This window comes from Muscardinus avellanarius (assembly GCF_963383645.1).
Source record: "Muscardinus avellanarius genome assembly, chromosome: 11".
NCBI classification, from domain to species: Eukaryota; Metazoa; Chordata; class Mammalia; order Rodentia; family Gliridae; genus Muscardinus; species Muscardinus avellanarius.
In genome coordinates this window covers 78,146,616-78,168,818 of record NC_137797.1, presented here as the reverse complement: position 1 = coordinate 78,168,818, position 22,203 = coordinate 78,146,616, and the positions used below count along the sequence as shown (strand labels likewise).

Here is a 22,203-nt window from a genome sequence, read left to right as displayed (position 1 = left end):
TTAACAGTAGATAAGCAACTGAGTATCTTAGCAATGCTAATTATAATAATAAAATTATACATTATAACATTTATAGAGTTATTACTTTATAGAAGATGTTGACTAAAAATGTTACAAGTATCACCTCTTAATCCTCACCAAAAATAAAAATAAAAACACAAAAACAGCCGAGCGTGGTGGTGCACGCTTATAATCGCTGAGTGTTGGATTTCCTTCCTCTGTTGTTCCCTTTGTTGCATTTTTTGTTCATAAATATCTTGTGTTGCTTTTTTTATTTTTTATTTTTTGTCAAGGCCCTGCCTTCTCCATAGTTGATTTTTGTTTGTTATACCTACTGAGATGTGCTGTGTCCCACAGTTGCCCTTTTTACTCTTTTATGATTATGTTTTAAACTCTAGAGTCAGATCCTGTGGATATAAACTCTTTGTTTCTATTTACCAGTATCACATTAATACCAAAACCAATAAAGCTACCTCAAGAAAATAAAATTACAGAATAATATCATTGATAAACATAGATGAAAAAATTCTAAACAAAATACTAGCTATATGCATTCAAAACCATATCAAGAGAATTGTACACCACGACCAAGTTGGTTTCATCCCAGAAAAGCAAGGCTGGTTCAACATACACAAATAAAAACATGTTATTCACCACATAAATAGAACTGAGAACAAAAACAACAGGACCATATTAATAGATGTTGATAAAGCATTTGACAAAATCCAACAACCATTAATGTTAAAAAAAACACTACAGAAAATTGAAATAGAAGGAATGTCTCTTAACATCAATAAGGCAATATACAATAAATCCAAAATCAACATCAAACTGAATGGGGGAAAAACTGCAAGAATTTCCTCTAAAATCAGGAACAAGACAAGGATGCTCATTACCACCACTCATTTTCAATATAATCCTCGAGACTCTTGTCATAAAAATAAGACAAGAGAAGGATATCAAAGGAATTCAAGTAAGAAAAGAAGAGTTAAAATTATCTTTGTTTGCAGATGACATGATCCTATATCTAGAATACCCAAAGAACTCAACCAAAAAGACTACTGGAGCTGATTAACCAATTCAGTAAAGTTGCAGGATACAAAATCAACCTAAAGAAATCAATTGCTTTTCTATATGCCAACAATGAATGCACAGTGAAAGAAATAAAGAAAAAAATTTCATTCACAATAACCTCAAAACCAATAAAATTCCTAGGAATAAACCTAACCATAGATGTCAAAAACCTCTACAATGAAAACTATAAAACATTAAAGAAAGAAATTGAAGAAGACATTGGGTAATGGAAAGATCTCCCTTGCTCATAGATAGGAAGAATAAATATCATCAAAATGGCCATTCTGCCAAAAGTGGTCTACAGACTCAATGCAACTCCTATCAAAATACCAATGACATTATTCATAGACCTAGAAAAATCAGTCATGAATTTTATATGGAGAAAGAAAAGACCAGAATAGCCAAAGCAATTCTCAGCAATAAGAGCTATGCAGGAGGCTTTCTAATTACTACAGAGCAGTATTAGTAAAAACAGCATAGTACTGGCACAACAACAAGCACACAGACCAATGGAACAAAATAGAAGATACAGAAACAAATCCACACACTTATAGTCAATTGATCTTTGACAAAGGGGCCAAACTCATCGACTGGAGAAAAGAGGGCCTTTTCAACACATGGTGCTGGGTTAACTGGCTATCCATTTGTAGAAAGATGAAACTAAATCCTTACCTCTCACTGTGCACAGGAATCAACCTGAGATGTATCAAGGACTTGGAAATTAGACCAAAGACCGTGAAGCTATTAGAGGGGGGCATGGGCTCAACACTACAACGTATTGGTACAGGCAGTAACTTTCTCAACAAGACCTTCAATGTGCAAGAAATTAAAACAAGTTGGATGGCATCAAACTAAAAGTTTCTACTTATCAAAGGAAACCATCAAGGACCTAAAGATAAAGCCTCCAGAATGGGAGAAGATCTTTACCAGCCAACATTCAGATAGAGGGCTAAGATCCAGAATATACAAAGAGCTCAAAAGACTCTACACTAACAAATCAAACAACCCAATCAAGAAATGGGCAACTGAATTGAATAGACACTTCACAAAAGAAGAGATACAAATGGCCAATAGATACATGAAAAAAAATGTTCAACATCATTTGCATCATTAGATGTAAATCATAACTAAGTTGAGATTCCATGTAACCCCAATCAGAGTGGCAAGCATAAAGAAGTCAAATAACAACAAATGCTGCTGAGGATGTGGGGAAGTAGAAACTCTTTGGTGGGAGTGCAAACTCATTCAGCCACTATGGAGATCAGTGTGGAGATTCCTTAGAAAATTGGAAATGGATCCACCATATGATCCAGCTATACAACTCCTGGGTATCTTTCCAAAGGGGTTGAAATCAGAGAACTGCAGTAGCATATTCATGCCCATGTTCATAGCAATACAATTTGCAATATCCAAAATATGGAACCAACCTAGGTCTCCATCAACAAAAGAATGTATTGTGAAATTATGAGAAATACATATAATGGAATTCTACTCAGAAATAAAGAAGAACAAAATCATGTCATTTGCAAGAAGATGGAAAGACCTGGAGAACATTATGTTAAGTGAGATCAGCCAAGCACAGAGAGTAGGGACATATGTTTCCTCTGATATGCCCAAACTAGGGAATATTAGGGATACCAGAGGGACTCCCGATAATGGAGGGGAAACCTCAGCAAAGCTGAAAAGGAACGGTAGGGGAGGAAGAAGGCTAAGGTTGATTAATGGAGGAGCTACATTCAAATATGTGTATAAGTGTGAATGTAGCATGGTTAACCTAGACACTCAGTGTTGGGAAGGTCAGGAAAGGGGAAGTACTGTGTGACTGTATGCCATTGTCAATATGATCTATATTATGATGTGAGACTATAGTGTACCAATAAAATAAAATAAAAATAAATAAAACAATCATAGCTATATAATTCTTCCTCACTATTATGGTTTGTTCTCTCTATCCCATACAAAAGTTGAATTCCCAAAGTTTTGATAATTGCTTTTATTGGGTAAGAACTTAATTCAACTATCGTGTTTAAAGGTAAGTCTTTGGAGCCGGGCGTGGTGGCGCACGCTTGTAATCCCTGCACTTGGGAGGCGGAGACAGGAGGATCACGCTGGTTCAAAGCCAGCCTCTCTTGCTTAAGAGACCCTGTTTCCAAATAAAAATATAAAAAATAGGTCTGGGAATGTAGCCCGGAGGTAGAAGGGTTTCCAGGAACCCCAGTACCACACACACACACACACACACACACACACACACACAAACACAAATGTGAGTCTTTGGTAAGTGATTAGATTAGATCAGCTCATTAGGATGGATACCCCATGATTGAATCCTGGTATTTATATAGCAAGAGGAGAGTCAGAAACACATAGATACACACACATTGCCACCATGACTCACTGCAGCCAGTTTGGGTGCTATTTGGACCTTCAGCCTATAAAACTACAATCTAGAATAAGTCTCTTTTTTTAAAAAAAATAAGGTATCCTGTCTTAAGTATTGCATAATATTAATAAAAATGGATTAAAACACCCTATGTAGTAAAGATCAAATGAAATAATGCATGGAGAAATATTTGATCAATTATAATTTATATGTAATGTTAATTATTGCTTTAAACCCTACAAAAAAGTGTACACAAATATGTTGAATTTAATTTCCTTGCTCTTAATGTAGTTGGGGATTTAAAAGTAGAGATCTCTATCTTGGAAGGGCAGTATCTCTGTCATTACTGTTAAATTTTAATTAAGGTTCCCCATGATGCATGTCATTGCAGATAAAGTATGTAGCTAATAACATTTTGTTTTAAAAACAGAGATCCAGCACTTACTTTTAATCTGCATGGAAGAGAGATCAATTCTTATTTTGCTGAAGACAGTGTATCCAGCAGCTAGGTAGTCATGCTTACATGCACAGTCTTGCCTTCTGCTTCCATTGAAAGGGCACTCATAGGGATTTTGTAGCCTGCAAAAACATTGGAATAATTTTAGTGTTATATACAGTTATTAGATCCTAATATGAACAAATAATTAGCTCTGGAAGTAGTAAGGTTATAGACATACTCCTGCTCTTCAATATCATAGTGTCAATAAGTTAAATGAGAAAGAAGTAAAAGACACTCAAGGTTAACAAACAAAATTTTCAATGGGAAATTCAAAGACAGTTTATAGAAAAATGATTTAGATGTAATTCTCTTACTTTTTGTTATTATAATTCATTTTTATTAAATATACATAGGCCTTAAATGTGTTTCTTTTGTACTGTTTCACTGCTTGCACACATTTTTAGTTGGCCTCTCTGTGAGTACGAGTCAAAACTCAAGTCTTCATTACTGAACATGCATGGACAACAGATGACTAACTCCTAACGTCTCTACTTGCTCCTAAATTACTTATCCCATGTGTGTCCTGTTCAAGTGTCATGCTGAAGCTAAAAACTCTGAATACCATAAATAATGTACAAATAGGACAAAGCACAGTCCATACCTAGAGCCATATACTTCAGAAAAGTTGTCTTCTTCACCTTTGATCAGTGATAAATATTCCCTGGGATTCTCCAAGTGCATGCCCACACAATGGATCTAAAGGAACAATGCAAACACCTAGAAAACTTTCCCTAAGACAATGGCCAATGTTAAAATCAACTAGGAACTGTTTTATAATACCTTTATTATCCTTCCCTTAATGTTAAGGTAATAACCACCATCCTTGGTGATGTTGTTTCTAACTTGGATTTCTTTGCAGGTGGTAAATGATTTACCTTCAGAGACAAGATAACACACATTATCAACACTGAACAAATTACAAACACATCGTGTACTTAATCATATAAATACCACCATACTCTGAAGACTTGACACTTTATGTGTCAAAAGTGTGTGACTACTACATATACTTATTTTCACATTTTAAAAATACTTCTGTTGGTACCTTGTAATTATGCAACATAGTGAGAGTCAAACATGCACACATAACAGTGTATTTCTCTTCATTATTTTCACATTTCCACCAAAAATTCCTAGGAGGCTTTAGATTCTAGGTAGATTTTTTAAGTCGTTTTACTTACATTCATTGGCATAACATTTCTTTTGAGCATTTGGTTTAAATTCCTTTAAACATAAGTCACTGGGCCCACCATTTTCAGCCATGCATTCTACTCTTCTCTCCATTATCCCAATTCCACAAGTCACTGAGCACTGTGAGCAGAGTAAAATTTGAAGGTAGAAGCTATAACAAATAAGAAGTCTAGTAAATCCATGCCTCTTCCTCTCAGAGAATATGTTGAGGAACTACAACTGCTAGAACTACTAACAATACAAAGACTTTGGAGGCACAAGCCTGAGTCCATTATTTCTCAGTTATTGGCTTCGTTCAATTTGTTTTTTATGGTTATATCAATAGTACTTTGCAAAGCCATTTTAATATTAATTAGTGGTGATTTTGAAGACTGAGAGTTTCTATCATTAAAATATAAGCTTAATTTTAAAACAATGTTTATTTGCTTTCCATCAATTAAACTGTTAATAGAATATAATGGAAATAACATTTATTTCCAATATGCTAGATTTATTTACTTCTTCACTTAGCCAATAAGTATGTCTTATGCATCTACTCAAAATGTAACCTATTATACATACAAGGTTCTATGAGAAATGGAAATAAGCATTGTCTCTGCTTATAAGCAAATTATATCAAGCATAGAAAGATAAGGCATTCATACAAATAATTGATAATGTGGTTTTTAGACAAAAGATATGAGACAACTCTAAGGATCTGCTTAGATATGCAGATTATCAGGCATTCTATCATTGGAAAGTCTTATTCAAAAGATCTTAAATTCATAAAAATACACTGACCTTGCTCCATTTACCAACTTTCCAAGTGGCCACATGCAAACAGCTTTTGATATTGCATTTGTAAACCTGAGAGGAAGGTGGCACAGGGCACTCTTGATAGGCTACAGGCCAAAGCTGTTGGAGCTTTTGCTTCTTAGTAGACTGGATCCTAATGCAATATGTAGTCCTTTGCTGGTAACTAAACCCACAGTTACCTGTACACTGCAAAATACGTAATTACAAGGAGATAAGGTGATGTCCTGAAACTAAACCAAAGCAAAGTATTTGTCAGCTACTTAATATATATTGTGCTGTGTTATCTCTACAACTACAATCCCACTTAAATAGCCTCATTTATAAATGATTAAACAAAGGTTCAAAGACATTTGGCAACTTTTGCAGAGTTGCAGCAACAAATGAAAATAACCTAGATTCAGGCTAGATTTTGTTTCTGTAGTGTATGTGTGTGTTTCTATTATAGTATTAAGAATATCTTGATTGAATTAAACTACATTTTCCAATAGGCACAGCTTTAGAGGAACGAAAGATATTAGGAGTTCTTACTAAAATAAAAGACATCTATTAACCTTAGCATACTAGTAACTATGTGTAAGTTGTCATATATTTATCTTAATACATATATGTGAAATCTAATACCATTTGATTAAAATTGAATGATTTAGAGATAGACTAGAATCCTAGACCAAAAATAGCCAAATAGACTTCTAAAAAAAAGTATCAAAGAACATATTTACCTTCTAACCAGAACAACAAAAACTCCTGGGTAAATATATATAGTAATGTCTTTTAAGACACTGGGCATATGATCCTTGGGAAATGAGAAACAAAAAGGATAGCTCGTGCCTACTACTCTGAAGAGTTACCAGTTCCTGGCACAAGACAGCAGAGTTGTAACTAGTGTATGCACACATGTGAGGACACACACCAAGCCCAAGAGATGAACCACTTGAAAGGCTTAGATGTGACTGTATCTAACCTCAAGCAGGACCAAGAACAGCGCCCATTCCCTCCATCCAGACTGGAAAACCATGGGAAAATTAAAACATGACAAAACTCACTCTGCTCACCATACATAGGAAAATAGGTAGAATGCTCAAAAGCTCCTGCCACCGTAGAGGGGTATAATGACATTTAGACAAGCCATGTGCTGGTCTTGCCTGCCTAACAATTCTTAAGAGCAAGGCAAGAGAGGATCCAAACAACTGCACCATCTAATAAAGCTCAGAATATATGTACAGGAATAAAATAAAGCAGTAACCAAAAAGGTAAAATGCATAATATCTGACACACAGTAAAAATACAAAACCTTGCACATGATGCATCAGGGCGATATGACTGACAGAGAGGGTAGCATCAGTGAAAACAATAGAGATTAAGTTCTCAGCTCTATAAAAGCAATGATTTGCCCAATTCGTACTCTCTCCCTTTCAGCTCTGTGGCAATCTCATGAAACAATAGAGCCCTGCAAGATTAGTGAAAACTGCAGCGTGGCAGCCACTGGAGGGAGCAGAACAACCTTGCACAGCTTCAAAGGCACATTCTCAAAGAGTCGCCATGGTTTGAACTGTTTAATGGTTTCCTGGAAGACACCACTTGCAAGGTTGGCTTTATTTGACCTGACTTGTTCAATAATGATAGTTTAGGAAGGAGGTGAGTTAACACAATTAAAGCATTGTTTAACTCTGTTTACTTCCACTGTTTAGCTTCCAGAATTGGTGGATAAGAGCTGGGACAACAATAGACTAGCCAAAAGAATCTTACAGGGAAAATCTGGGGAATTAGATGTCCAAATGGGGAATCTGGAAGGCCATGGAGGTTCAGAAAGCTGTGCGTATGTGCAGTGCATTCTGTGGACTGAATGCTTAGGAGGCCCCTAAAGAGGGCCCCCGCACACCTCTGGTTACCTCAATGGTCTGCATGAGCATAAGGTTAAGATTAAGAAAAAGTGTCAGCTTCCTGTGTGGATAGATATTGATGTTACACATGCAAACACACACACACACACACACACACACACACATATTCTATGTAAAGGCTGGAGAATTATTGCTTTCAAGTATTTAAGCAAATCATTGTCTAATTATTATCTGACAACTAGAGTGAGTAGAGACTTCAGTGACCACGCACACACACACACACACACACACACACACACACACACACACGTAAATTTTATTTCAGAAAGGACACTAAATAAATAAATAAATAAGAACATCAACAAACAAAAACAAATTTTGTGGAAAAGGGAGACTCTTAACAGATTATCACAAGAGATTAAATTTGTAATAATAATTTTTTAAAAATCACACCACAAAAGATCCAGAAAGAAATGCTCAGAGAAGAATTAGTATCAATCCTTTCAAAAGTCTATCAAAAGATATAAAAGAAAAGAACACTTTCTAATTCAGCCTATAGAGCCCATATTTCCCCAAAGCAGGCAAAGACATCACAAGAAAACTACAGACCAATTTTACTTATGAAGGCACATGCCAAGATCCTCAACAAAACACTAGCAAAATAATTTTTGCAACACATAAAAAGAAGTATACACTATGATCAAGTAAGATTTATCCCAGGAATGCGAGTTTGTTTTAATATAGAAAGATCAATCAATGTGTTATAGCATCCTAATAATATACAAAAACTACATCGTCATCTTAATAGATACAGAACAAACATTTGGCAAAATCCAACACAAGTTCGTGACATTAGAACTAAGAAAATTTGAAACAGAGGATATTTCCTCAATCTGATTTTTTTTTAAACGTACAAAAATCTCAGAGTTAACATCCTTAATTGTAAAAACTGAAAGTTTTCCTGCAAAGAGCAGAAGCAAGCCAAGGATGTCTGTTTTCACCTACCCCTATTTAATGTTATCATGAAGTTTCTAGTCAGGAAAATTAGGCAGGAGAACGGAGTAAAAGGCATTCAAATTTAGAGAAAAAATAAAACTATATTCACAGATTAATATGACGTTTTATTTAGAAAACCTCAAGCAATACACATATATAAATTAGATCAAATAATCATGATCAATATATCAAAATCAGTTCTATTTCTATGCTCTACAAATGTACATTAGGATGTGAAATTAGGAGAACATTTTCACTTAAAGTAGCATAAAGTAATAAAATATAAAGGAACAAATTTAATAAAAGAAGTGCAATATTTGTGCACTGAATACTACAAGACATCTTTAAAGGAAAATTAAATAATACCTAATAATAGAAATATAGCCTATAATATGGATTTCCAATTCATATTATAGGATTGGAAATCCATATTATCAAGATAGAAATATTCTCCAAATTGACCAAGACTCATGGTATCTCTAACAAAATTCTAGCTGGCTCTTCCACAAAATTAAGTAAGCCAGCCCAAAATATTACATAAGAAATATAAGGGACTCAGAATAGCCAAACAATCTTGAAAAGAAAGAAGAGTGTTGTTTCATATGTACCTCCTGACTCTAAAATTTATAAAACAATAGGAACCAAGACTATGTGGTAATGACATAAGGGTAGGCACATAGTTAAGGAAATAGAATTAATACTACAGAAATAAATCAATATATTTTGCTTCAATTGAGTTTTGGCAAGATTCCAAACTAATTTTATGGAGAAGAGAATAGTCTTTTTCACAAATTGTTACTGAGCAACAGTATAACCTATGCAATAGGATAAAGTGGGAAAAGCAGAAATGACTACTTAATATGTATTGGGTTTCTTTTGAATGTGATAAATATTCTGAAATTAGATCATGGTTTTGGGTACAAAATCTAATACTAAAATTCTCTAAATTATAAACACAGATGTTACAACTAGCAGAGAAGGGTATTAGAAGTTATTGACTATTTCATATGTTTAAAAAGCTAAGTAAAGGAAATGAAGGGTTTTTTTTAAATACTGAAATTCTAAAGATGAAGATTGTAATGTCTAAGATGAAAAATCTACTGGATTGGAATTAAAGATGGATATGGATAGGTGTGGTGGGGTACACCTGTAACCCCAGTATTTGGGAGGTTGAGAGAGGAGGATCACAAATTTAAGGCCAGCTTTTGCAACTTAGTGAGATCCTCAGCACTTCGTAATATCCATTTCAAAATAATAAAAAGGACTGGGGGGATATATTTGAGGTAGAACACTCCTTGGTTCAATCCCCAGTTCCCCCTTTTAAAAAAACCAGACATCAGGGAAGAAAAGATTAGTGATCTTAAAGACATCTCTATGGTGAAATATTGTTCAATGATAAAAATAAATATTGATACATACTACAACCCCAATGAATCCCCAAAGCATGTGACATCAAACAAGAAATAGCACACACTGTATGATTATAATTCTAGTCATATAAAATTAGAGAAAATGCAAACTGATACAGTGACAGATCACTAATACAGAAAACACTTGAAATTACCAGTGGAGTGGGAGGGGTGGAGGTAAAGGATTATAACCTAACACAAGCATGGGAGATGCACTTTATTTTGGATATTGTGCTTGTTTTATGGCAGTATACTTATGTCAAAACTTAGGTTGACTTCTGGGCAGATGGTGACCGAGAAAAGCGGGGCTTAAGAGCCCCACTAACAACCAATCTGTATTACCACAAAATCAGCGCCTTTCATAGCCAGAAAACACCATCACCAGAGAAACAAAAAAATCACCAGCCCCAGAGAGGAGGGGGGTCTCATAACAGAGCTCAGAGCCACAGAGGAGATACGCCAGCCTCATGGCCAAGGACGCGGCAGCAGCGCCTTACTGCCGGCAGCAGCGGCGAGCTCAACAGCCCACCAGGCTCCAGAGAGGATCGGCAGACAGCGAGCCGAGGTGAGCCGCTGAGGAACAGCCCGGAGGGATTCGGCAGATTTTTCGGCGCAGGGAGCATCTAAAGCTCCCAGTGGCTGGGCTCAGCACACCCTGCAGGGACTCAGAGCAGAGCTCAAAATCAGAGAAGAAATACGCCAGCCTCACGGCCGAGGGCGTGGCAGTGGTGCCATATTGTCACCGGCGGCAGCAGCAGCGAATTCACCGAGTCCACTACAGCTCCATCTGCGTATTCAACAACAGTGAGTCAAATTGCGGGCCCCAGAGGAGAAATCCCAGTACTGACTCCCAGGGACTTGACCCAGTGGGGGAGGGGCGGTGGCAGAGATATCACACCATAGGAGAAGGTGCAACCTGGCACCCCCCCCCCATGGTCCACAGCAGCCTCTATTGACTCCCTGGGTCTGAGACTTTGCGATACAACACAGTAAAGGAGTAGTGGGGTCTGAGATACCACAGACTCGAGATCCAGAGCACCTTAAGTGAAGTCGTAGTGACCCAAGGAAGAACCCAGAGAAGGCACAAACTTCCAAAATCATGGGAAAGATGAATAACAATGGAGCAATGAATGCCCACAATCCCACAACATCAGAACCCGATAAAACAGAAATTCAGAGATTTCTAGAAGATCAAATCAGGAAAATAACTGTAGAAATAAGAGAGGTGTTTCGAAAAGAATTCAGAGAGAGCCAAAAAGAGATAAAGGATGCAATTAATGAAGTAAAGGCCTCAATTCAAAGTACAAACAAACGATTAGACCACATGGAGAATAGAATCTCGCTCTTAGAAGATGATCATTCCAAAAATGAACACATAGTTTCTAATCTAGAAAAAAATATTCAACAGCAGGAATCTGACATTGAAGAAATATGGGCCCATTTTAAGAGAGCTAACCTAAGAATAATTGGAATAGAGGAGGGAAAAGAAGGTGAAACCAAAGGGATCAACAATCTCTTCAAGGAAGTAATAGCAGAAAATTTTCCAAACAGAGCAAGAGGTCAATACGCAGGTCCAGGAAACTTATAGAACTCCCTTTAGACAGGATTGGAGAAGAGGATCCCCACGCCACATAATTGTCAAAATGACCAATGTGGAAGCCAAGCAGAGAATCTTAAAGGCAATAAAAACAAGGGCCAAGTGACATTCAGAGGCAAACCAATTAGAATCACTCCAGACTTCCCAAACCAAGTCATGAGAGCCAGAAGGGCTTGGAGTAACATATTCCAAACTCTGAAAGAAAACAACTTCCAGCCAAAAATTTCCTACCCAGCAAAACTTTCTATCAAATTAGATGGAGAAATAAGAGGCTTCCATGACAAACAGAAACTGAAGGAATTTATGTCTTCAAAACCAGTGCTAGAGAAAATACTCAAAGAGATTAACTACAAAGAAGAAATAGGTAACACACACCAGAACCAGAGAAACAAGATTTTCCATCCAACAGACAACTAAGATTAGTTATCTGTGGAGATTCATTATTTATGTTAGTGTTATACCTATCTCTAAATTATATTGTTTGCTTTTATTGTTGTTAATTTTTAGGATTTCTAGTTGGAATATTAATATACCTTCAGATATAGCATTTGGAAATATTTTATCCCATTCTATCAGTAACTTTTAACTCTGTTTACATTGTCTTTGGATATACAATATTTTTTTTTATTTTTTAGGGAGTTTGTATACCCTTTTGTTGCCTGTGCCATTGAAATCATATCCAAGAAATCACTGCCAATTTCAATGTTGTGAGGTTTTATGACCCAGATTTTCTTCTAAAAGTTTATAGTATTAAGATCTATATTTAGGTCTTTTATCTATTTTGAGTTACTATTTGTATATGGTGTTAGGTAAGGGTCCAATTTTATTCTTTTCCATGTAATTATTATTTTTCAACAATATTTAGTTAAAAGATTACTATTCCCTCCACCAAATGTTCATGGAAACCTTGTCAAAAATAACTTGACAATATATGGAAGAATTTATCTCTAGGCTTTCCTTTAACTCCAATGGTTTATATATCTGCCTTTAGAACAGTACTACACGGTTTCAATTATTGTAGCTTTATATGGTTTGAAATTAGAAAATATATACTAGCTTTAGTCTTTTTCGAGATTGTTTTGGGTATCTAGAGTCCATATTCCATATTAGGATAGATTTTTTCTGAAAAATAAATATATAAATATATGATAGTTCCACCTAAAAAAAAAAGAAAAAAAATATTCTCTGGTAAGAAAAAAAGCAAAAAGAAATATCGAAATGTTATCTTTAAGTTATCAAAAGCTTGGAATCAGACAAATGAAACTGTTATGTGAGATTATCATTTTTAATTTTGGATAAATTGCTATAATACTAGATGTCAACCACTAAGCCAAGCATGGGAAGGAGGGATGGGGAGGGTATGGGGTGGGGATCGGGTAGGAGCTGACTGGGTGATGTGTGCATGTATGTCTACAAAAGTTTTTTGTATCCCACTATGATGTATGAATACAGTGCACCAATAAAATTTTTAAAAAATTAATTGTACACTTTAAATATGTGCAATTGATTTTGTGTCAATTATATCTCAATAATAATGTTTTTAAAAAGTAAGTAACTATGCAGGGCCAGTTTTCCAAACTATTCCTGGTAGTTGGTTTCATAGTTTGTAGCAATGTGTGCTTCAGACTTACATGAGAGTTTAACATGTACTTTACTATCAGTATTCTATTTATACCATCCAGCTGTAAATGGTTTCATTCCTTAGACTGACATACATCCCCATTATCTGTCTCCTCTTTCAAATGTTTTTAAACATTTTTTAGACCCAACTGGTTTATGCAGGAACACAATTGCTCGATTTACTTGTTTGCTTACCTGTGACGAGTCCCCTGTTACCACTACATACTTGCAGGCAGCGTCCCTGCACTTTTTGACTGAAGGAGGTCTGGTGGAAGGGTCACAGAAACTGTCCTTCACTTGCATGTTTTGTGCATTGATGCACTTCACCACCCGATGTGTCTCTTTTTTCTTACACAAAGTTGAACACTAGAAACATAATGGCAAAATGAGTAATACATTCTAACATGTAGTATCTGAGAATTTACTCTTTGATACTCACATCCAGCCACCGTCCCACCATCCACTGATAATTCACACAGTCTTGACGCCAGCATTGCCTCTGAAAATGGGGCCGGGTGAATGGATCACACATTTCTTCAGCCACTCGACCAGTGCCTCTCAGTCTGCAATAGACGTCTCTTTGCTGAATTCCAGAGCTGCAGGTCACAGAGCACTGAGGAGGGAGCCCAGAGTCAGAACAACATAGCTAATGAGTATTATATTATATAAGAATAGCAAAGTAGAACCCAAAATCACGCACCTCAGGGATGGGGTTTTGAATGAATTTTAAGAACTGTCAACCAAAATCCAGTCAGCCAAATCCAACAACTTCTGGCCTGGATCCTGGGTCATAGAAAGGGTCTCTAAGGAGCTAATAAGAGAGCTAATACCAATTATAAGGACTTTACCCTCATGATATAATCACCTCCCAAAGTTCCCACCTCTTAATACTATTGCCTTGGAGGGCAGGATTTTTTTTTTTTTTCCGGTACTGGGGATGGAACTCAGGGGTGTTCTATCTCAAAGCTACACCCCCAGCTATAGTTTTTCATTCTTTATTTTGGAACAAGGTCTCACTAAGATGCAGAAGGCCTCATTAAGTAGCTGAGGCTGTCCTCAAACCACAATCTTCCTATCTCAGTCTCCCAAGTACTGGGATACAAGCATGTACTACCACATCCAGCTTGAGGATAGAATTTTAACCCATGAATTTGGGGGACTATGAACATTCAAATCACAACAGTGGCAAAGCATAGCTGCTGGGCTGGGTTACCTTTGGAGATGCAGAAGGACTTGAACCTTTCAACTGTGGGATGTGAGATTTCCCAAAACTAAGTAGTGAAAATTCAATTATAACAGAGCTAGACTACAGTATGATTTGTGATTCCAACATCAGTGCACTATGGAGATGTCTAAGGACATTTATTTAATTGTGTGTCTAGTTGTGCACATTTCCTGTTTTTGTGAAAGAATTTTAGGTCATTTTTGGTAATATTGTTTGGAGACCGACCAGGATTCCCTAAAGTGATATTATAAGAACAAAACCAGGTCATTCTTTAAGTTCTCTATTTCTCCAGAGCCCCAGAATAATCAATGTTCTTTTTTAACAGCAGTAATATGTATCTGCAAAATATAGTTTCACCATAAGGGAAAAAATTAAACATCTAAGAATTTAGTTTACGTATTAGCCTGAAATTCCTCTCACAATCTATAGAAGCATATTTTTGTAAAGATGCTATAAAATTTACTTTTTCTGCAGCAACCATTGACTTCAAACACAATTGGTATATCTATATTTTTACTTATGAAGAACAATATGCCTATGTACATAACTCATATTGACTTTCATGCTATGTTTAAAATTTTTCCAACTCTTTGAATGTTTTCACACACACACACACACACACACACACACACACACACACACACAGCTTTTGCAATGGAGACAATAATTCAATGTGTGGTTCGTGTCGGGAGCACTAATAGGTAAACTAAAAGGTCTAGATATAGCCCAGTGTAGTGTGTATCCCTGCAATCACAGTACATGGAAGGATGAGACAGGGCAAACATAAATTCAAGGCCAGTGTTTGTGGTAACTTAGTGAGAGACCCCGAGACAGTTTCTTTTTTTTTTTTCCTTCTTTTTTTTTTTTCTTTTTTTGGTATTAGGGATTGAACCCAGAGGCATTCTATCTCTGAGCTATACCCACAGCCCTATTTTATCCCTTATTTTGAAGCAGGGTCTCACTAAGTTGCAGAAGGTCTCACAAGTTGCTGAGACTGGCTGCCAACCTGTGATCCCTCTGTCTCAGCCTCCAAAGTACTAGGATTGTAAGCCTGCACCACTATGCCTGGCGACTCTGTTTCAAAATAAAAAAGGACTAGGGATAGAGCTCAATGGTAGAATGTTTCTAGGTTCAATCTCTAGTAACATACTAACACACACACACACACTAACACACACACACACGAAGTCTGGGTGTAGGTTGGCTTATTTCAATCTCTTATGAAAATGCTAGCCTATAAAATGTGGCTCCTGACATGTTTTCAAACATAATTTCAGAAATATATGTTGCATTTGCAAAACATCTTACCTCTAAACTTGGAAAAAGTCCTGGAAAAAATTTGTTCACAAAACTAATGGCAAGAAGTTCTATCAGATACATATAAGATTCTATAATTAAACAAACCATACTATTTTATTGATCCCTTGATCAAGTTTAGAAAATCCACCAAGATCATAAATAACTACTATATTTCAATATGAGCCTCTTCCCTATAAGGAAAAATATGAAAAAAAAGAAATTTTGTTTCTGCTTTTTAGAGAGTAAATTGAAATATTCCTCTGCCTGATTCCTTTCCCCATCCGGTTTTGGTCCATCTCACTGACAGAGTTGCCATCGCTGGCCACTTGTATTGAATCATTCTTGTTTCTATGATTGAAATCATCTCTGATTCTAGATGTTCTCCTCTTACTTCTTCTATTTCTCCCTCTCAGGTACTTTACCTGACTGTTTTCTCTGATCATCCTTTAAACATTAGCATATCACATGGTTCTGCTTATAACTGGTTTTTCTTTATACCCTCAAAGCAATTTCTTCTACATGGAAATAACCAATTTTCTTTCTTCCTTTCTTCCTCTCTTCCTCTCTTCTTCCTTCCTTTCTTCCTTCCTTCCTTCCTTTCTTCTTTTTTCCTTCCTTCCTTCCTTCCTTCTTTCTTCCTTTCTTCCTTTTTTTTCTCTGTGGTACTGAGGATCAAACTCAGGGCCTCCCACACACTAGGCAAGTATGTTACCATTGAGCTACATCCCAGACCTTATTTTGTTTTATTTTCTTTCATTTTATTTTCTGAGACAGGATCTCTCTAAGCTGCCCAGGCTGACCTTGGACTTGCAATCTTCTTGCCCTCAGCCTCCCAAGTAGTGGGGAGTACAGGCATGCACCATTTGTCCTACACTCATGAATAACATTTAAATCTGCTACCCCGTCTTATTGTCTGAGTTCTACATTTGTATTTTCTGAACTTAATTATGATGTATGATTACAATACATAAACTAAAAGAGAAAAGACAGTATTTGCTAACATTGGAGACATCTCAGAATGGAAAGACTGTTTTGAAGTTATAGTGAACAGATAAAGAATGAAGCTTTGTGAACTTGGGTAGATTTGACCACCACTCATTCCCCATTGCTGTAGAAGGGAATTATGGAGAAATTAGAATTAAATATCCTTAGAGTTTCTTCGAACTCAAAATACAATACAACCACAACATCACATGCACACAGCACCTGCTCAGCCTCCCCCGACTCCTACCCAACTCCCTCACTCTTATTATACACAACATTGAGGCTGGTATTGAAATTTTTTTTAGGTACATCATGTCCACTGAAGTCTTTCCTTCATTGCGTCTCCTTCCTTTTGTCTTCCTCTCTTCTTTAAGTGTTCTCCAGGGGTTCTCTTCCTTTGTCGAGAGTTCCTTTTTTCATCCTAATTTCTCCCTAGCTTCCATATATGAGAAAAAAAAATCTGCCCTTTCACTTTTTTGTGACTGACTAATCTCACTTAGCATAATAGTCTCCAGTTCCATTCATTTCCCTCCAAATAATATAATTTTATTTATTTTTATTATTATTATTTTTTTTTTTTAGGTGGTACTGCGGTTCCTGGAAACCATTCTACCTCCAGGCTACACTCCCAGACATATTTTTTATATTTTTATTTGGAAACAGGTCTCTTAAGCCAGTGCGGCTGGCTTCAAACCTGCGCGATCCTCCTGTCTCTGCCTCCCAAGCACAGGGATTACAAGCGTGCGCCACCACGCCCGGCATTATAATTTTATTTTTTATTGCTGAGAATTCTATTGTGTGTATATCCTTTAATTTTGTAAATATTGTCTTATATTGACCTAAAATAGTCTTTAAACTTTTACTTGTTATTCTCTTCTATCAGTGTGTGTGTGTGTGTGTGTGTGTGTGTGTGTGTGTGTGTGTGTTAATGGGAGTGAACCCAGAAACATTGTACCTCTGAGCTCCACCTCCAGCTCCATTTCATTTATTGTATTTTTTGTGGTACTGGAGATTGAACCCAGAAGCATTCTACCTCTGAGCCACACTTTTTATTTTTTATTTTAAAACAGGGTCTTGCTAAGTTGCTGAGGGCCTTGATAAATTGCTGAGGCTAGTGTGCAACCTGAGAGCCTTCTGTCTCAGCCTCCCAAGTACTGGGATTACAGGTATGCATCACCACGTCTGACTTCCCCTAACGATTAGAACAAATCGATGCTTGCTTTCTTGTGAGAAAGTGTGGAGGTATGAGGACTGGAACTGTGGCAGCCTTTTGTGATCAGTAAGGGTTGAACAACAGAATCATAGAAATACCAGTTCAGCTTTTTGATATTGAAGAGCTGCTAAGCCAAAATTGAAATCAGCCAAACTCTTTTTGTTATAAAAAACCAAGGTGGTTTAAGCCACTCATGCACAGGGCTTTTTGCTATTACAGCAAAACTGATACCACAAAATTGTCGCCATTTGATTGTTCTTCTCTAGGAATCTAAAAAATTGTCATGTCTGGAAAAACCTGTTTCAAAATTAAGCACACATTTGTAATCCCCACACTTGCAAGGCAGAGACAGGAGGATTGTGCAGGTTCGGAGCCAGCCGCGCTGGCTTAAGAGACCCTGTTTCCAAATTTTAAAAAAGTATAAAAATAGGTCTGGGAGTGTAACCGGAGGTAGAAGGGTTTCCAGGAACCCCAGTACCACACACACACACACACACAAAAATTAAAACAAAATTTAAAAACGGCTGAGAGTGTAGTTCTGAGTAGAATGCCCCAGGGTCCAAACCCCTAGGGAGAGAGGGGAAGGTAAAGGAAGAGGGTTAATAAACAGCATTAAAATACAAAAACAGAATTCCACTAGGTAGCAAAGTTTGAGCAGCTTAGTTCACTCAGCCTCAGAAAAGGGAAGAAATTCTTTCTGTACCTACATCCTAGCCTGCCTGCAACAGTAGAAACATCAATGAATATAGAGGTGAAGAGATTCTGAGTTTTTGCTTGGGGTTTTTTAGGGCCTTAAAAATTAAGATATACTAGCCGGGCATGGTGGCACACAGCTATAATACCAGTAATTGGTAGGCTGAGACAGGAGGATCAGGATCGTAGGTTCGTGGCCAGCCTCAGCAATTTAGGGAGACCCTTAGCAATATAGTAAGATATGTTAATATAGTAAAAAGCCCTTTTTTAAAAGGGCTGGGGATGTAGCTTAGAGATAGAATGGCCCTCAGTTCAATCTCTAGTACCACCAAAAAGAAAAAAAGTAAGATTCAAAAATTAAGATTTATAATTTAGAAATTAAGATGTACTATGTTTAAATTATAAATATGTTGCATATGTCAGAAATTTTGATGCATGGAGAGACTTATGAATTTATGTATTTTGGAAACAAGATATGAAACTAAATAAAAAATCACTTAAATATCTAGCATTTAGCAGATTGTTTTTATTTGTGTTTGAAAGGGTGCATTTTTTTCTTTTTAGATTATTCAAGTATTTCACTTGTCTGTAGTGGTATGCATCTGGGCACAGAAGACAAATAGCTTTGTACGTCAATGTTTTTTCCTGTTTAATAGCAGTCATTAAAATGTATTTTTAAGTCTATACATTTAAAAACAGGCTATCAAAATAAAAGTCTTCCTTCAAAACTCATTGCGCCCCTTTGTGGTCAACAATTTATCAAAGGAGTCCTTCCATGGAGCGTGAGCATATAAAATACCAATAAAATGAAATTATTTTATAGTTAATGATTCTATTAAAGCAAGACTACAATTTGCACAATTGAAACAAAGCAGCAACCAGTGATTATCTTGCAAGTACCTTTGAAATCGCACTCTTGTTGAACAGTGTTGTATGCAGTGCAGTGACAGGCTGGAATTGTTCACTTCATGTGGGTGCTTTTTATAGAATAAATGGAAAGCCACAAGTTTTACAAGTGGTCATTTGTTTCTGGCAGAGATTTAGGAACTGTGTGGGTGAATGAAGCTAATTTCTGTGACAAGGAAAACCAATTCAAAGAGAAGAAAGAGATCTCTGTACAAAAGCATCTGTGTCTTTTATGGTTGTATAGCCTTTGCATATTCGTATCTGTGTCTTTGAAATCCCTGGAATACATTCCTTCAGTGGATCTTCTGTAATTTCACATTTGGTAGTAAGCCAAGGACAAATTGTTAGCACTGATGAATTCACTGTTGTGGGGTTGAAGAAGGTCAAGGACTGGAAAGTGTCCTTTATGGTACCAGCTGCAGCAGCAACATGATAGCAAAATAACCCTTGAGATGCACAGGATGTTGGTGGCCAAGAAGCAGAAAGTCTCTCCCACTTCCACAGCCACCCCACCCCATGCTCCTGTCTGCCTCAGAATCTGGAGTAGGACCCTGGGTCCATCTGCAGCTTCTTATTCCAGTGCCTTTAGGGCATTTGCCCTCTCAGATAAAGCTTTTTTCCCATTATGTTGCCATATCTGGGTCAGTGTAAGTAATGTCACCCTCCACATTAAACAAAACCAGAGCATGGCAAAATCAATACAGTAAGAATGGCAACTTTCTTTGCAGTTAAATTGCAGTATTGAAAATAAGAAGTATTTAGCCAAGTATGAAAGTAAGTACTTAGTGAACAAGGTCTCTATTGTCTCTAACAGAGAAAGTGATGGTGGCCTAAGATAATGCTGAAAAAGTAAATGTTAAGCTTTGGACTTACCCTTCAAGACAATAGTAGATATGAATTGACACAGGTGTATTTGAGTTCTTCTAGACCTGGTTATATTTGAAAGTAAATTATGGCAAATATAGATAGGAAAGTCAGCTTAGACTAGGAAACAGAGGAGGATGAACTGCTGAACAAGACCAGAGTGGTGGTGATGGGGATTCAAATGCTCATTGATATTGGTATGAGCATTGAGAGGACCTACTGAGTGGCAGTCATATTGTGGGAGCAAAGTAAGGGAGATAGGATGGATCCAGTGTTTCTTGAATAATTCAGTAAATAGTAATTATATTCATTAAATATGGCCATTTAATGAGGAGATATTTTAAATCATGGCCTCTGTCAAAGCATGGAAAATAATTTATCTACATGACCCAAATCTAATGTTGAAGCAAAGGGTCAAGAATATATCTTGATTTTGTGTGTGTGAAATGAAAAGCAGAGATGTATTAGCCACTAAGATTTAATCAAACATTAACCAGTTCCCAGTGCACTGAGGCTTGGCAGAGACTGCCTCTTCTACAAGAAACTTGAGCCTTTCACTAATTTGAGAATTTTTTGCTTATTATCAAGGATGAGCTGGTGTCGTACTACTCCAAGCTTGTATTGTGGCACTGAGCTCAGAGTGAATAGTGACGGTTTGGGAGCCCAGGACCTTCACTTCCTCGAGCTGGTGTCTGAACCCCTCACTGTCTTCCCAACAGACATATAACTCCAACATCTGGCAGAGTTAAGGAAGCTTCATGAACAGAACATAGGTTTCTTTTTCCCTTGCAGAGCTGGGCTCTTTGTAAAGTGGATAAGCACCTGCATACTCTGGGAGCAGTCAGATGGCTCTGCTGCAAGCCCAGCCGCAGTGAAATCAGTCCTTGGGAAATTATTCCAGTGAACATTTCTGATTCATTCATGGCTTTTGTCTCTTCAGTGTTTCCCAAGCTGGTGTTTGCTTCACAACCATTTCAGAGGCATGCTTCTATTTTCAATATTGAGTTCTTTTCCCAGAGTATGTCAGAGCAGGTATCAGTTGCCTTTCCTTTACAAGCTGAATTCTCAGCCTGGATCTCACTTATTTATGGGCTTCCCTTTCTGTCTTTCCACTCTAGCTCTAGTTCAGCTTCAATTACCAGCACTTCTCCATTTATCAGTATCCAGTTACAGTCCTGTCTGCAGTTTACCAGTCACGGCAGCAGGACACAATCTTAGTTCAAATCCAATACTTTGGGGATGGAAACAAGACCATTGCTAAATGCATCCTCATATCTATTCTGCTGCTAGACTCCTGAGGTGATTATCCATAGGCCCCCACCCCTAGCATTCAACTGCAGAACTTATTGCAAAACTTGTAGCCACAAAAAGTCAAATGTCTAATGTTTCATTCAACTATAGTCTTAGCAAATGTATTAACACCACACACTATTCATTTAGAGCAGAGTGCAAAACATGTCCATAACAGAATAAAAAAAAATATATATATATATATATATATGTGTGTGTGTGTGTGTGTGTGTGTGTGTGTGTGTGTGTGTGTGTAGTACTGGGAATTGAACTCAGGGCACTTTACCTCTGAGCTATACCCTCATCCCTTTTCATTTTTATTTT

General features: G+C 36.9%; 1 protein-coding gene across 2 annotated transcripts in view; it reads right to left on the bottom strand.

The window, feature by feature from the left end:
- The window catches only part of ADAMTS20 (ADAM metallopeptidase with thrombospondin type 1 motif 20), a gene marked incomplete at both ends in the record, with an annotated part of 191,686 nt that overhangs the window by 17,507 nt on the left and 151,976 nt on the right, over nt 1-22,203 (bottom strand). For both annotated transcript variants that reach the window (XM_080705454.1, XM_080705455.1), the window contains 7 exons: nt 3,903-4,036; nt 4,558-4,652; nt 4,737-4,831; nt 5,138-5,267; nt 5,928-6,128; nt 13,601-13,771; nt 13,845-14,018. In XM_080705454.1, coding sequence (XP_080561580.1) covers nt 3,903-4,036; nt 4,558-4,652; nt 4,737-4,831; nt 5,138-5,267; nt 5,928-6,128; nt 13,601-13,771; nt 13,845-14,018 — 1,000 coding nt within the window. The remainder of the gene's footprint in view (nt 1-3,902; nt 4,037-4,557; nt 4,653-4,736; nt 4,832-5,137; nt 5,268-5,927; nt 6,129-13,600; nt 13,772-13,844; nt 14,019-22,203) is intronic.